Genomic DNA, 17401 nt, shown 5'->3' on the forward strand with positions numbered 1-17401 from the left:
CTTTGTTAACTTCTTCTGTCTGTGTATTTTGATCTTCTTTGTCACCAAAGAAAGAATCCAAAGTCTGAGACTGAATCTGGGTGCGTTTTCGCTGCCTGGCCATATCCCCAGCCAACTAACTTGACCCTTGAGTTTTTCAGTGGGGTATGCCTGCTTTTAGAGTTTAGAGAACTATGTTCCAAGCTTGGGCAGATGCGCTGCCACACCAGCACTCCTCCTTTCCCAAGAACCCCCAACCTGGACTGGACTTAGATCTTCAGCAGGCTCTTCACTCCTGCTCTGATCCACCACTTAATTCCTCCCACCAGGTGGGCCTGGGGCTGGAAGCAACTGTAGCTGTAGTTCTGTAGCTGCCCCACCTCCACGGCCCCTGGGGTGGTAGCCTAACCACCAACTCCTTCCACTCCCGCAGCTTTTCCCACTAACCTTCTCTGTTGTCTTTGGTGTTTGTGGGTTGAGAAGTCTGGTAACTGGTGCAGCTCACTGATTCAGGGCGCTAGGGCACATTCCGCCCAACTCCTAGTCTGGTTGGTCCGTGCCGCTCCTGCTGGGCTCTGCTCTGCTCCCAGCTCCGTGTGGGATAGACCTCACCCAGAGACCATCCAGGCTGTCCTGGGCTGGAGCCCTGCTTCCCTCTGCTGTTCTGTGGGTTCTGCAGTTTTAGAATTGGTTCAGAGCCATTTTTTTATAGGTTTTTGGAGGGACTCAGCGGGGAGGTCACGCTAGTCCCTGCTTTCCAGTCGCCATCTTGGCTCCACCCCCTCCAGTCGTGGTATTCTTGCTAGACAGATTATAGTGTTCAGCATGATGACTGCAACCTTGACTAAATCATTATCAAAAGTTTTCAACTACATTTTGGGAGATTTTTAAAATTTTGTGAGAAGGGGTTGGCAGTTTTATAAAGGACAAATCTTAATAAGCTTTATAGAAATTTGTTTTACAAGAACTCATTCAGGAGCATTTTTTTTCTCTGAAATGAGTTATAACAGTGTTTAGACTAAAAGTATCCTCTTACAGGACTTTTCTATCAGCTTCATTAGTAGACTACAGATTAATATGATTAAAGCTTAACTTATCATCTTAATATGAAAACAAACACCAAATTATTTTTCCCCTCTACAGCTGAAAGAATTTGCCAACTTTGATTTTGATATCTGGCGTAAAAAATACATGCGTTGGATGAATCATAAGAAATCTCGAGTAATGGACTTCTTCAGGAGGATCGATAAAGATCAGGATGGAAAAATAACACGACAAGAATTTATTGATGGAATTCTCTCCTCCAGTAAGTGAGGCTGTTATTAAAATAGTACTTTAGATACACATTGAATTGAAATATTTTTATGTACCTGTTATTAAAAATTATTGCCTTTATAGTTTCTAGTAAAATCAGTTCCCTTCTAAGGAAAATGACATTTTATAAATAGTACCTGAATTTATTAGACCACTTCTTTACATTCTTATCTCCTATATCTTATAATCACATCAGGATTAGAAACTATAATCTACTCCTGTCACCTACTAAAATAAATATTATAAAAAGTCTAAAAATATATCTCCTATAATCCCTCTTAAGCATATTTGTGTGATTTTATTTTCTGTAAACAATTGAGTTAGTGAAATGCCTAACCCATGGATGTTATTCATATTGTTTAAGATCCATGTAAGTTATTACATTGACTTAGGAAATCAATTAAGTTATTTTGAATTAAGCTAGGCATGCATTTATGATAAATTAATTTATGGTGGTTGAATTTCAAAAATCAATGAACGTTCATTAAGCACTTACTAGGTGACAGTTTTAGTCTTAGGTCCTGGGCATACAAAGACAAAAATGAAACAGTCCTTATCCTCATGGAGCAAAATGATGGTCACCTGGTTTTAACATTAATTTGGCCATCACAGCAAGTCATCTAGTGGCGTAGAGAGTGCCAAAATTAAATGGCAAATCAATTTGAAGCATGTTTCTATTGTATGTGTTCTCATGGATAGAATTCCCAACCAGTCGCCTGGAAATGAGCGCAGTTGCTGATATCTTTGACAGAGATGGTGATGGCTACATTGACTACTACGAATTTGTTGCAGCACTTCATCCCAATAAGGATGCTTATAAGCCTCTGACAGATGCAGACAAAATTGAAGATGAGGTACCCATTCTATTTCCATCATATACAGTCTTGTACAGCATCCTGCCAAGATCACCCGCACAACTCATTCTGTCATTTTATTTGCTTCCATGTTTTGTGGTTGTGCCAAATTTTTGCAGTCTCGAAGTGCAATGTTGGCATTGAAATGAATGTTTCAATCATGTTTTTGGCAGGTGACAAGGCAGGTAGCTAAATGTAAATGTGCAAAACGATTCCAAGTGGAACAGATTGGAGATAACAAATACAGGGTAAGTTTCCCTAAATAGCATCTTGGTTATTTGATGTAAAATGTGACCAACAGTTTATCTATATTTTCCCAGCATTTTACACATTTATTTTTACACCATTACAATATTATATAGCAGTAATCTTTCCTAGTTTCAGACCTAGGAAATTCCTAGATTTTATATTTTCTGGACAGATTTCTTCAAAATATCCACGGAACTCCTGATGACTTTATGAGTGGGGGAAAATATATGTTATAATATATATTATATGTATGTATGTATATATATATATATATACATACATACATACATACATTTGGAAAATATATAAATATATGATTATATCCATATATTATATATTACCATATAGATCTGTATACACATATTTATGTGTGTACATATAATCATTCATTCATTCATTCATGGTATTCTTTTGTACTTCAAGTATCAGTGACTTGAGTGGTATGGGTACATATTTCCTCAATGAGGAACTGAGATGGTTTAGCAGGTATTCTCATCATCTGAAGGCAATCTGCCATCAAAAATCTTGTCCTGAGAAGGCAAATTCTGGTCTGTCACCAGACCCATATCAGAGCTTTGCAATTTGGTAGGAGCTACCAACACTTGCTCACCTCTGATGTAGCCATTAAGAATAGAAGATCACCTTCACATCATGATGATGCATTGGAACATAACTTTAGTAGAGGATTTGTATTGCATAATAAGGCCTTAATCTGTATAATTTTCTTGTTTCCTGACCTTTTTTCTGAATTTAAGTGTGTTAAAGATGACCAAAGTCAGATCTATAAAATTATTCTTGAATTGTCTAACTTAGAGTCAGTATAGTATAGTGAAAAGGACAGAAGGTGTGGGTTGGGTTGGAATTCCAGCTCTTCCACTTATTAGCAGTGTGACCTTGGGAAATCTCTGATGAAGTGATCTGAGCCTCAGCTTCCTCCTCCATAAAATGGGGATAATCATACTGACTCTATTTCATAGGATCAATGAGATTTTTTGAAAGTACTATATAAAAGGCATTATTGTGTACAGTATGGAAATGATTACAATGTGTATGGGTGAAATAGAATTTTTCTCAATTGTTGAGAATTATTTTGTATTCTTTCAGAATCAGAGAAATTAGGGATATCTTCTGTATAATTCCATTAAGGAATACTGTCATCATCATCCATTTTCTTTCTCTCCCTCTTTTAAAAATTAGAGTGTGTATTCATTTAGTAGCTAGAAAAGAAATATACTAGATTTCCCCCAAATAGTTAACTTCCAAATGGAACAGAATAATTTTTACATATAAAACAGTGAACATATTTATGTTACAATTTAAAGAACTACTGATGGAGAAAAATTCAAGATTAATTCATATTTAGTATTTGGACAGTTGGATATCCGCCCATCTCTAAGCTAGATACTATATTTAGAAGCCTAGAGTGTGACAGTGTGTTTATGTTCTTTTGGAGTCATGTAGTAAGTTTCCTATTAAACTAATTGTGTCTTTCTTCCATTTTTCATTTCTTATCAGTTCTTCCTGGGAAATCAGGTATAAACCAGTGAAATGTATTCTTGAGTTCCCAATGGTGTTTTCTATTTTTTTTTAATCCATAGTCATTAAAGCTTGCCATGGCTCATCTTTCCCCATGCTGTTTATTAGCTGTGGTGTTTTTGTAACTACTCAAAGGGTCCCTGGTCTGGGATCCCTTTTTCTGCCTTTTGTCTCAGTGAGGAGATTACTTTTAAGGGAACCAGATAATGGACAGCAACTTGGCACTTGTTTTTGGTCTCCTAAACATAACCTGTAGCTTCTTTTTCATTAATATTATTAGTATATCTTACGGGGATGGGCACTGGCTAATGTAAATTATATAATGTTCCATTAGTTTCAGGAATCTTAAAATATGGTATCTAGGAATTAGGAAAGGATAAACATCAAGCCAATTAGTCAGGAAGATATAATTGCAGAGAAATAAAAATCCTTTAAAATACCTGACAAAACACACACAATTTTATGTATACTACTGCTACTTTCCATCTAGGCCAAAGTGCTAATTTGTTTTTACCCAATGGCGAAAGTGACATTTTAATTCACTATAGGTTTGGAGTAATACCAAACATACTGGAGTCATCAGATTAATTTTCTTGAAATTCATATGGACAATTAGACTAGATGTTTCTATGCTAAAGACGTATTTCTTAACTTTATATTTGTTTTAGTTCATATGTGACTTAGAATAATAACTCAAGTAATTCTAGAACCAATGAGTAGTTTTTCGCTGTGCATTTTGGAAAGCACAATATACTGTGACTAGAGAGATGGCTCAAAATTTTTATAAATAGCACATGTGATATTCTTTAGTCATTCAGATTTAATAATGCTTTCCATTATAGTTATTTAACTACTTATACTTCCCTCTTATGGCAGGTGAAATAAGTTATTTAAAATGTTTCTGGAAAACTTTTAATAGATTTGCTTAACCCATAATTAATGTTAGATACTATCTTTGTCTCATATTACCCGGGTCAGTGAAGGAGGGTATTACTGAAGCAAAGTATTTCATCATGTAAGAGAAAAAGACATTCATGTCATTAAGGTTCAGCACCAACCATACTGACAAAAGCAGCAGATTCTACAGGAGATCCTATCAAGAGATAGGATCTCTTGGCTTACCATCTGGTAATTGTAATGCTTTTGAATAAAAATAGAAGAAACAAAGTTAGGGGGATTCTAAGCAAAATAAGAACCCAATTCTTTAGTATAGGCTATGTCTTGCCTATAAATTATTTGTATTTTAAACTTTTCCCAAAATGCTTGATTTGATTATAAATTATGGACCAAAAAGCCTCCATGTTGTCTGGTTCTCCAAGGTAATATTCCTTCACTCCCCCTCCTTACCCTTTGCTTATCAGCACTGAAGGTCTTCTAACAAAAAGAAATGTGTGTTTTTGCTTTCAAATATTAATTTATATTTCAGGATCACATACTTTAGAAGTGTTGTTAAGTTCCCAAGGTTAAAATAATGGTTTCAGCGGCAACAAATTGAAACTATTAGAAGGTTAAAGGCATCGGACCTTGAGCTGGAGCTTTGTGTATACTTGTGATGCCCTTCAGAATTTTCAGAATCTTAAATGAGATCTGTTTGAATTTTGCTTTGAGGCCTTTTTCAATTTGAAATTAAAACATGTAAAGTTGTAGGGTTTTTTTTTCTATTGGAAACAATATTTCCTAATTCATACATCATGAACTATCTGTACTTAAACATCTTAAATGTATTTCATTTGATTTACTGAAACTAGTTCAGTTTGTTTAATTCTTCAGTTTATACTGAGCTTTGCTGGAAAGGCACCTATGCATATTGGCATGGGAATTTTCATATATCAGACATAAATCTTTTAGAAATGGACTTAGTCATGAAACCCTTACTAATGGGTAGTGAGTAAACATTACTCGCTAGCAACTTGATTCCAGGAACTTGAGAGAATTTGTAACATTGCCTAGTAAATATATGTTGGAAGGACGTATGAAAGTTGCAAATTTATAGGGCAGCTAGGTGGTGTAGTGAATAGAATATAAAACTGGGAGTGAAGCCCTGAGTTTGAATTTTGCTGCAGACACTCACTAGCTGTGTGACCTAGGCAAGTCATTTAACTGCTCTGTGTCTTAGTTTCCTCATTTCAAAAATGGGGATAATTAATAGCACCTACCTCACAAGGGTTAGGGTGAGGATCAAAGAAGGTAATACATCTAAAGTGCTTTGGAAACCTTAAAGCAATATACAATCGGTAGCTATTGTCAGTATCATGTTAGAGCAAAACCCAATTGATCATGTTAATCTAGTCTTGCAAATTTAGTTTAAAAGATCATCCTAGTAGTAGGCATTCTATATTACCTTAAAAAATTGCAATCACTCCCTCTTCCCCCACCCCTATTTACCATTGATACTGTTTTCTAGCTTAATGCTAGAAGCTGTCCTCTCAGCTCCTCACTAGATGAAAAAGAATGAAAAATACAAACAAATTTCTCCTATATTTCTAGACAAAACTAAGTTTAATTAGACTGGAAAGAAAAGTCAGTGTATATTAATTTTTTTCTTCAGTCATATTTCTTTGAGGACAATTCTTATTCATTTTAAACTCAGAGAACATGGGCCAGAGCTTATTTGCAAGGTTGCTTCAACCTCTAGAAATGACTAAATATAATTTAAAAATAGTTTTCTTACTAATGGCTTCCTATAATAAGAAAGAAATAATCTTCAAGAAGCAAAATGATTCTTAGTAGCATTTTTTTCTTTTGCTATGCTTTTCTTGTCATCTAAATCAGCATGCAACAGTCTAATGCAGATCATTTATTATGCAAATCATTTTCTGAAATTTTACTAATAACTGTGAATTAAAACAAGAAATTGAAATTGGTCGCTTAAGCTGTTGGAGCCTAAATATCATGTTTTTAATGAGAGGAACTATTAAAAACCATAGCTTGCTCTTTTTTTTTTTAAACTTGTACAGTTTGGTGATTCTCAACAACTTCGTCTTGTTCGCATCTTGCGGAGTACTGTGATGGTTCGTGTTGGAGGTGGATGGATGGCACTTGATGAGTTCTTAGTGAAAAATGATCCTTGTAGGGGTAAGGCAATCCTCATGTAATGTATGATGAAAACTTATGAGAAATTATCGTTACTCTTAAAATTACATGAAGTATTCTGTGGGTATAGCCTCAGTTGTTTATTGATTCCAACAGTGAATGTTTCACATTGGTCTTTCTTTGTCAGCCTAAAGTTCCCAAAAGAACTCGTGGCAGTCATGTAAACCATACTCTTTCCATTGTTTTGACCTCTTATGGCTAATCACACAATAGATCTACTAGAATAGGTCTTTTTAAAGAGACACGCATCCCTCTCCCCTTTCAGAAATTTTCGGTAGGAACAAAAAAGTTAACTAGAGGCAATGAGTTTTTTTTTTAATAAAAAAAATCATCAAAATTCCTCAATAAAATAGTTGACAGTATTGTTTTCCTGTCTCTCTTGATATTTTAATCTGACAGATCATTTTTTATCCCAAGTTTAAAACTTGCTGCCAACAGTACCATATCTTCACCAGTTGGAGAAACTTAGAGCATGCTTATTATTGTGCTTTCACCTGGGTAAAACCCTTTGCAGAGTAAATTCAATTAAAATAGTTAGGAACTCAGTGCAGGAAAAATTTATGTTAGCACATGGAGTAAAGTGAGGTTCAAACAATTGTGAATAAAATATTCACTCCGTCCTTTTTACTCTCTCATTCACCTTTCTCTTTCTCTGTCTTTAAATAATTCAGATTAATGTGGCCCCTGTTACAAAAACCAACTGTTAACATCTATTACCTTTTATGGTGTTGGTTGTTAAAAAGCCAATTGTAGAGTAACTGCAGGTAATTCTTTTCCCCTCAAAGGGAGAGAGAGAGTTTTTTCATTACTAAGGGAACTCTTATTCTAAATGTGTCCTAACAGCCCAGAAGTAGAAGTCCTTTGCATATTCAACTGCTATACTTGTTTTCTTCTCCTGCTAACGAGATTCTTTAATGTGATTGGTATCCTATGTCATTTTTTCTAGTTCATCATCATGGGAGTAAAATGTTACGTTCGGAATCAAACTCTTCAATTACTACTACTCAGCCTACTATAGGTTGGCAACCTCTCCCTTTGCCTCTCCCCTCTTTCTTTATCTCTTTCCTTCTTTCACATTCTTGCTTTGATCATTTTTTTTAAATAACATGCTTTGTTCATTGTGTATGGCTTAACACATATCCGACTGGGCTGGTGCTTTTAAGTTCAGAATCCAAAAATTTGACACGCTTAAAGGTGCGTTACAAATACGACGATCATCTACACTGATGAAATACAGTGCTAACACGTTGCTCATCCAGTTCTCGTGGAATGTTTTCTGTGTGCATATGTGTTTGTATAAGTGGTGCACCACTGATTATTTCGTTGAAGTTTAGATCTGGTGTTTGTTACTGCATGTTGGTAAAGCTTACTTTTTCCAAGGTGCCAAGTGAAAATATTGCTCTTTTTCCTGAATGTAGAAAAACCTGTAACTTAATTTTATGTGATGGCTTCAATTAACAAGCCACTTCTCATTCTTTTGGAATATTGTGGGATAAATGAAATATTTTTAAAAACTGCTACTGGCAATTTCTTTACCCTATATGGGACATGCAAGACACAGTCCTTGACTAATGGACTAGCCAACCAAGTATGGTGAAACAGGTAATGAAATCTACGCATCAGTGACTGATGGATTAAGGATATTTTAGCATGTGGGCTTTTTCATTTTCATGCTGACTCTTAAATAGTGAGTTGTTCTTGCTGGTGTGAAGTGTTAGAATAAGCACGCTCTCCTTTTGTACTTGCCTATGTCCAAAAGGAATGCATTATAGAGTGATGCATTTGACTTTTTGTTGAGCTGGGTTGGAGCTAGCATGGCAAAAAAGAATTTTCTTGAAATGTGTTGACCAATGGCCTCATTGAATTTCTCCTCTTCAATTAAATCCCTTTTTTCCCCTGACATGTGTACTTTAGCTAAAGGAAGAACAAACATGGAACTCCGTGAAAAGTTCATTCTAGCAGATGGTGGTGCCAGTCAGACAGCCATGGCAGCTTTCCGACCCAGGGGACGGAGATCACGACCATCATCCAGAGGAGCTTCTCCTAATAGATCGACTTCAATGTCCAGCCCAGCTGGTCAGGTGGCCTCACCTCCGGCCCCCGTGATGAGCACCCCTAAGGTAGGAGTCAATTCAGGAAATGTTTTCTTTCTGTAGAATAACTAAATTCATCATGACCTCAAATGATCTTCTCAGAGTCAAACTAGATTGGTCAGTATTTCACAGTTTCTCCTGTGAAATGGCAAACAAAAAAATGTTATTCTTATGGTGCCCTTGGAGCTACAAAGAAAGCTGTTTACTTAGGTGCTACGTTTACAGTTACTTGAATTCACTTTTTAAAATTTCATTTTCGTGTATGATTTGCCATCTGACTTTTCTGCTTTTTTAAATTATGTCCACATTATGAAATGTGATCTCTTTGCTTTAGTGATCTTTTTTATAGTTTTGCTTTTTTCTTCTGTCCTTTATATTTGATTTGCCATTGTTTCATACAGATAGTCCAGCCTTTAATACGCAATTATGGTAAACCATGGTTGACAAACAGCAAAACGTCAACTCCTTCTAAACCAGCAGAATCCTCAGACTTTCAAGTGTCATCTGCAGAGGTATAGTAAGGACCTAGACTCTAGACTGACCAACTTTTGTAAAACTAACAGGACACTAACTAACATGCACTGTCTTTCTGGTTTGTATATATGGAATCACAACTCCCTCCATTTTAAACTTCTAAATAATGAATATCTTTTTTCCTCTGCCTTTTTTCTGTCTTCAGTTCTTCTTTCCTTGTACCAAAATGTTTAGCGTTATGGTTTCATGCCCAAAGCTTCTTCTCCATCCCATTTTCCAGAAATTCGTCACCTTTGAAATTATTACTGTATTTCTGTGAGCTTACAAACATAATATTGTAGGAGGGGCTACCAGTGAGAAGAGTTAGAATCAGCATTTCTTGCACCTCGTGGCATCTGTGATGCAGGCCACCTTTATATTGAAGTACCATGGCAGTTGTGAATATGTATTTCCCTTGAAGGCCAAAGGTGATTCAAAATCCCTTTAACAATGGTGTCTTTTTTCTTAAGAAACATGCAGCCTGTGAATTAACTGAAAATAAAATTTATACCCAGAGATGTATAGTTTTGGACATGAAAATCTTCTCACCTGAAGTTTTTCCCTTGTTTTCCTGCCCAGTTTCAGTGCTGACAACCAGTTCTAGCAGACAAAAAAACTGCTTGTTCTGATAATGAGCTAGAAAAGTTGCCACCCAGAATAACTTAAAGACAAATGCTATGTAATAGCACTTTTCTCTCAAGGAGAAATTGGGGAGAAGTAAAAAGGCAGGTTCTCCATCTAGTAGATCATTTCTGCTCCTTGACCTTTACTCCAATTACATAACAGGAACGTTGTATTTCATGTCTTCAAAGACATCTGTGACTTATAGAGTGAATGGAGTAGGTTTGAAATTATTGCAAAGTCAACTCTCCATTATTCACAACACATAAGGGGAATAGTGTCTTATGGGAAGAGGGGGAAAAAAGTCATCTGACATTGACGGAACCAATCATTTACATGATTCAGTTATTGGGGAGCCTTCCCCCATGTGAAAATTTGTTAGCAAAACCTACACAACCTATAGATTTCATTCAGATAATAGGGAGTTGACTGCATATGAATTCTTACAAGACTAAAAAGCATGAATAAACTAACATTTCTTAATGACAAAATGAGAAATAATACATACTTTTCTGTGGGGAAAAGAGAGGTCCATCCTTGGAATTTTATTAGAGTGGGAGAGCTCCCAGGATGGAAACTCTTTCCACCATTGGAAGCAGTAGATCATTTGTTACTTGGTTTCAGAAAGTTGCTTAGAGCACAGAGAGGTTAACTGGCTTGCCCATTTTCACACAGATTGAATTTTTCAGAGGCAGGACTTGAATCCAGGTCTTACTGACTCTAAAGCCAGCCATCCATCCACTAAGTTAACTCTCGTCTTACAAACTTGGGCAGCAGTTAATCACATGACCATGGAAACATACGGTTTAGAAAATTCTCATAACTTTTGTGTTTGGCAGTTCATGAAAAGGACTATATAGAATTATTTCCTTATTTTCATGCAGAATCACTGCATTTCAAAAATTACTTCTTTCAACAGAGGTCTCAGCAGTCATACCCAAACTCACACTATATTCAAAAAAAAATAACTGTACTACAACATACCTAATAAATGTCTATTCAGTCTTTGCTTCAAGATCTTAATGAAAAGAAGCTCCCACACATTGAGGCAGCCTGTTCCACTTTGGGACAGTTCTCATGTGAGGAAGGTTTTTCCTCAGTTTGCCTCTTGGCAACTTCCACAGATCTGCTTTCTGGGGCTCAATTTAATAACTAATATTTTTCTTCATATAACAGCCTTTAAGGTACTCAAAGATGAATTTGGTTCCCCTCCACTCCCACTAAAATATTATCTTCCACTTGCTAAAAACCCCAGTTCTTTCAAAGGATACTAATATTGTGTGACCACTAATGTACATCCTGCACCTTATCCTTCCTAGAATGTGGTGCCAGAAACTAAAAACAATATTTCAGGTGTTATCTGATCAGGGCAGAGTACCATGGGGTGATTACCCCCTCTTTTAGAGTTAGAAGGAATTTAGAAACAATCTAGTCAGACTGCCCATTGTTACTGTTGAAGAAATAAAATCCAATAGAGGTGAAATCACTTGTCAGATTTGTACAGTGCTTTATAGATTTTCAAAGTGTCTGATTTATTTCACTGTCATAACAACCTTGTAAAATGGGTAATTTGATAGATGACAGAATCTGCAAACATCTAGTTTGAGTGAGTTGTCCAAAATCACATAGCTAACTGCAGGTAAGGCTGCTCTTTCTGATACTACACCATAAACTTTGAGCATGTCTGTTTATAATATCCACCATTATTCCTAATACTTTTAAATATATGCAGTTTCATTCACGTGGGTGCACCCTTCGCTTACACAGATTGCATTGCACCTCCATGTTTCATAAGTTGATATAGCCCTCCACCTCCCACACAAAAAATCATTACTTTAATGGCCAACATTCCCCTGATGAGTCCCTCAGAACTTAAGTAACTAGTCCTTAGACAACTGCGAGCCACACTCAAAACCTTAGAGCATGCTAGAGCTTACACCTCATTGGTATAGCCTTGGAAGCTGGACCGTTACTATCATAATGAGAAATGGGATTTTAGGGAAGTATCTTGCTAATAGGGAGGCAGCATGGTGTGATGGAGAGAATACTAGATTTGGGCTTGACCTTAGTCCAAATTTCAAGCTCTGCTGCCTACTACTGATGAGAATTCTGATAAGTCAGTTAGTCTCTCTCGGGACCTTAGTTTCTTTATCTAAAAAATGAAAGGTTTGGATTTGATCTCTAAGGTCCCTTTCAACCTGAAATTCTATGATGCAATATTGAGTAAAATTCACTTAGAACTATAGGGTGTGTTTGGGGAAAATGCTTTTATTACCAACAATCTTTTATTACAAAGAGGCAGAATGGTTTAGTGGAAGAAAAATCTGTATTTGGAGGCAGAGAGCCTATTTTTGAACTCAGTTCTCTGCTACTTAGTATTTATGTAACTTTGAGAAATTCAATTCATCTCTGTAGGCCTCAGTTTCCTCCCTTTTAAATTTACATGAAGGGGTGCAGTTGTTAAGTTCTCTTACACCACCAAGTCTGTGATCTCAAGATCCTATTGTGGCATAAATTAAGGAATTACTTAAAATTTCTTAAATGGTTACATATATATGTATATATAATTACATTCTTAAATAGTTACATTTTATTGCCATATTATACCAAATGTCACATCATTTTAATTGATATGACATCATCTAAAACATAATATTCCCATTCTAATTTTTGAAAATACCAGAAAAGAAGTTCATTAGGCTAATAAAAATATTACATTTCCTCACCAGAAAAGAAAATCCAGGAAACCCTGGACTCCAAGAATCTTTTCTGTGCCATGTAGAACTTTGTAAATGTGTTTTATAAAGAGAGAAATATAACCAGCACCCGTAACTATTTGTAGCGATTAGCTCACTTTGAACAAATCACTGCATGTAAATAAATTCTTACACTTCTAAGAAGCTTGTTTGTTTGTCTTAACTATATGGCTGGGTAGTGTGATTCTGGGAAGAGACACTGAAACCTGTCCAATATCCAGGGGAAAAATGGGCTTAAAAGGTTTAGTTTTGTTTTTTTTTTTAACTTTGCACTAAAAGCAATTGTAGTTGCAACATTTTTTCCATTTGGGTTTTCTGCAAACTCCAGTGTGAACCTTAAAAGAAGCCTCACTTTTGCCAGGGTAGAGACCATAGTTACATTAAATTCTGAATTAAACTTTAAGTATCAAGTGTGAAAATCTCAGCATGATCAGGCCATTGCCGCAGAAGTGCTCTGTCCACATACCCAAGTATGGCAGTGTCATTTCATGGATTTCCAAACAAACTACAAGAGGCTGGTTGCCTAGCATTTATATACGTGTGGATGAACCTTTAATTTCTCTTTAAAACTCTGCCATAAATGCATGCATCCATATTTTGAGACATTTAATGGGATATGCAGCTTCCATGGCTGTACTCACAGATTGACTTGGACTTCTTGTTATAGCTGGCTTGGCCATTATGATCAGGCTTTACTCTCTCAATTCCTGTTTTTTTTTTCCTTCACCAAAATCATATTTTGTCCAGACGTTTCTCACTGAATTGAGGGAAGAGGCGTGAAAATCCAGCACTTGGTTTAGATGAAACTGGCTGTTTATTTTTCTTTCCTTCTGCCATGAAATCTGTGGAAACTATATGGGAAAGAGAACTGTGAAATAAAAGGTATTGGTGTTGGACTGGTATCATGAAATACTTTCTGTTGGTCACCACAGGGAACACCGATACAAGGAAGTAAACTTCGACTTCCGGGATATTTATCAGGGAAAGGCTTCCAGTCAGGGGAGGACAGTGGATTGATAACAACTGCAGCTACCCGAGTCCGAACACAGTTTGCAGGTGAGTGCTCTTGAGTCATTGAGGTTCAGTGGCCCTTGTCGAAGTGATGATAATTTTTGGAAGAGTAAAGTCCTATTAAGTGAATGAAGGATTGAGATATCTTGCTATGGCACAGCAGCAAGGCAAACCAATTTCTATCCATGTATTAAGGCTTGAACTCCAAAACTACCCAGGGTATCTTTTTCTCACTGCTGAGGAAACAGTTTACATTTTCACTGTGATACGATACATTATTAAGCTGGGACTATCAAATGGTTGTCACTGGTAAAACCCATTTAACCTCACTTTTACAGATTGTAAAGGACTTGTTTTGAGCCTCATTGATCAACTATTAAATTGTGCTGAGGTTCAGAGGAATCCATTATGCTATTGAATTTGCATATGCAAATTATGATAGGACTGAAGAGTATCTTTAACTCTGAGGGACTGGAATGGAGTAAAAAAAAAAATAGAAGACTGGTCAGGAAGACCAGGATTCAAATCCTGCTTCCAACACATACTGGTTTTGTAATGATAAGCAAAATATTTAAACTCTCCATTCCTTAGCCAAGAATCCAAAGTACTGTGATGTCCTTAGACTCTTGAAATCATAGTTTAAAAAACAAAACTCTTAACTCCATATTTTCTTTTATTGTTGATTCTTTGTGTGTGCGTATATATAAAAGAATTCTATGCTGTGTGTAAATAGGATTTTAGAATTATTTATGTCAATATTTAGGATGGCAAAAGGGCTTAGAAATTTTTTTTAAGCAGTTTAATAATAACACAGTAAAGTAGTTTACAAATGTTTTTTGGAAGTACATAGCAAGTTATTTCCTCTGGGCATTTGGCCATTTGCCAAAAATTCTCCTGGCAGCAAATTTTTTTAAGTGGCATTTTTATTGAGGCTGCATTGGCACTCATTTTTCACCTTCATTGTGATCATAGGACCAGTGCTGCTAATGAAGGTAGAAAGACCATTGTGACAAAGGCAAATGACTAGATTGATTCTGATCTAGAGTACCTAGGGAGGTCACAGCTAGGTGACAGATTTCTCCTAGTGTGAGGAATGGCAACTCTTCTGTCTGCTTTGGGTTTGTATTGAGCTCTTTGGGGGGCAGCTAGTGAATTACCCTGCTTTTTTAAAGTGGTATCTAGATTAGATTCTGGTCATCGGAATCATACTTTTAAAATGCACTAGGATAGCTTGCCCAATGAATCTGTTAATAACTTAATTATGACTCTTTGATGTCATAGTTATCTTTTTATAAAACCAGATTCTCGTTTGTTATGTCTGTTTAATGTCAAATATACTTATAAATAATAGAACTATGAAGAAGAGGGTGGGGAAAAAGGGAAGCACTGAACTTCAATGTATGTACTGGACATCCTGCTTTGAGCTCCCATATGTTTGAAATCAGATACAACAGACCTCCATACAGGAAGCTGACAGAGTATGATAGGACTAATGTTTCTTCTCTTTGCTCTCAGATACCAAGAGAACCCCTAGCAGACCTGGAAGCCGAGCTGGGAGCAAAGCTGGGAGCAGGTCAAGCAGTCGCCGAGGTAGCGATGCCTCCGACTTTGATATTTCAGAAATCCAGTCTGTGTGCTCAGATGTGGAGACTGTACCTCAGACCACCAGACCAACCCCCCGAGCAGGTTCTCGACCAACCCCAGCCAAGCCTTCCAGAATTCCCACTCCCCAGAGGAAATCCCCTGCCAGCAAACTGGACAAGTCCACAAAAAGATAGTGCGATTGGTTCTGCTATGGGCCTTCCTTGTGCATTTACTATTTAAGTTTGTAAGATGTAAAATATGATGTAGAGATTATTGTGAACTATTGCAAGAGGTGAGTTTTAAATTCTGCAGATGGCCTTATTTTGTGTTTTTATCTTGTTCTTTTACCTGTATAATTTTTTTGTTGGATATTTTTGGGGGTTATACCACATCACATGTGAAGGGAAAGAGTTTTTAACAAAGACTAACATTTGTACACAACAATGTGTAGAACTTACATGTGAAAGTCAATTCCTGTATGTACAGGTAAGTCTGTGACCTGACTGAGAAGGGCCGCATCACTGCATCATTAGCTAACAGCTAGGGATACCTCATGACATATCTTTTTTTTTTAAACAAAAATGACTGTCAAAAGCCAAAAGACACAAAATGATCTATTTTGAGATTATTAAAATGAACTTCAAAAGATGGGCGATAAAAAGAAAAAAAAACCATCATGCATACACACATACACATACCAAAAAACCAACAACACGAAGAAGTAAACACATTCACATTACTGGTATTTAAACAGAATCTGTCAGAGAGCTCATTTCTCTGGAAGTAACTTCAAGCACTTGCCAGTTCTATAAAACTCCAATACCTTGCAGCATTTCTGTGCCGTTGCTTTAAAGGAGGCCAGAGACCTTCTGGATATTAGAACTATTATCCTGTAAGAATATCAATACAAAGTGCATTCATTTCAATGTGAGGTTTTCTTTTGCTTGACTGGATGGTAGCACTGTATCATTGAATTCATTTTGTATCAAAGCAACTTTGCTTGCAGAAAACCATGAAATAAAACATATCCCTTAACTACAATGCTATGAAATTAATTTTTCCCCCAGGGAAAAATCAGTACTACAGTATTTTTATGGGTAATAATAATTTGGAGTGACCAAAAGAGACTTTTAAAAAATGGGTTGGTCTTAATTTCCCACCTTAAAAAAATTACATTCTGATATCATGTCTATATTTAATATATATACGTTTTAATTTATTATGTATATTCACATATATAGAAAATGTTAGTATGCATTTAATAAAACATATTCACTTGTACACGTCATGGCATACCTGATTATTTGGAACTTATTTTGTGTTAGTCATTGACTTTATTAGAGTGATAAATTTGGAGGTAGGATAATAGGCGTGAGTACTGCATCTGCCATTCAGTATCTGTGTCACCTTGGACAAGTCCCTGTTCTCCTCTGAACCTCAGTTTTCATGTCTTTATGTAAAATGAGGGCATCGGATTCTGTGAGATTGACAAAGTTGCTTTCCAGATCTAAGTCTATGATCCTGTTACAAAATGATCTGTTTTTGTACTGGTAAAATTGGTTAGATTTGAGAGAGGTCCTAAACTTAGAATTATAGAAAAAATATCAATAGGACATTTTCATACACACCTTCTCACGCCTGGCAGGATAGACTTAATTAGATTTTTCTTTGTTCAATTAGATTTTTCCTTGTTCCTTAACAGGTATTAGTGGTTAATGACCAGAATGATAGTTAAACCTCAGTTCACATCCTACCACTGATTCTCACTCACTTAATCTCTTGTAGCTTTAGTTGCCTC

At 36.2% G+C, this 17401-nt stretch overlaps 1 protein-coding gene across 4 annotated transcripts in view; it reads left to right on the forward strand.

Moving 5' to 3' along the window:
* DST (dystonin) overlaps positions 1-16644 on the forward strand; it is a 611236-nt gene extending 594592 nt beyond the window's left edge. For 3 of the 4 annotated variants that reach the window (XM_036768011.1, XM_036768012.1, XM_036768009.1), the window contains 9 exons: positions 1123-1285; positions 1993-2147; positions 2321-2395; positions 3912-3929; positions 6890-7007; positions 8940-9145; positions 9520-9630; positions 13941-14064; positions 15535-16644. In XM_036768011.1, coding sequence (XP_036623906.1) covers positions 1123-1285; positions 1993-2147; positions 2321-2395; positions 3912-3929; positions 6890-7007; positions 8940-9145; positions 9520-9630; positions 13941-14064; positions 15535-15797 — 1233 coding nt within the window. In that variant the 3' untranslated portion in view covers positions 15798-16644. Of the gene's footprint in view, positions 1-1122; positions 1286-1992; positions 2148-2320; positions 2396-3911; positions 3930-6889; positions 7008-7971; positions 8044-8939; positions 9146-9519; positions 9631-13940; positions 14065-15534 lie in introns of all 4 variants that reach the window. The other variant, XM_036768013.1, reaches the window with a different exon arrangement.
* The last annotated feature ends 757 nt before the right edge of the window (positions 16645-17401 follow it).

The sequence above is a fragment of the Trichosurus vulpecula genome, chromosome 7 (genome assembly GCF_011100635.1).
Source record: "Trichosurus vulpecula isolate mTriVul1 chromosome 7, mTriVul1.pri, whole genome shotgun sequence".
NCBI lineage: Eukaryota > Metazoa > Chordata > Mammalia > Diprotodontia > Phalangeridae > Trichosurus > Trichosurus vulpecula.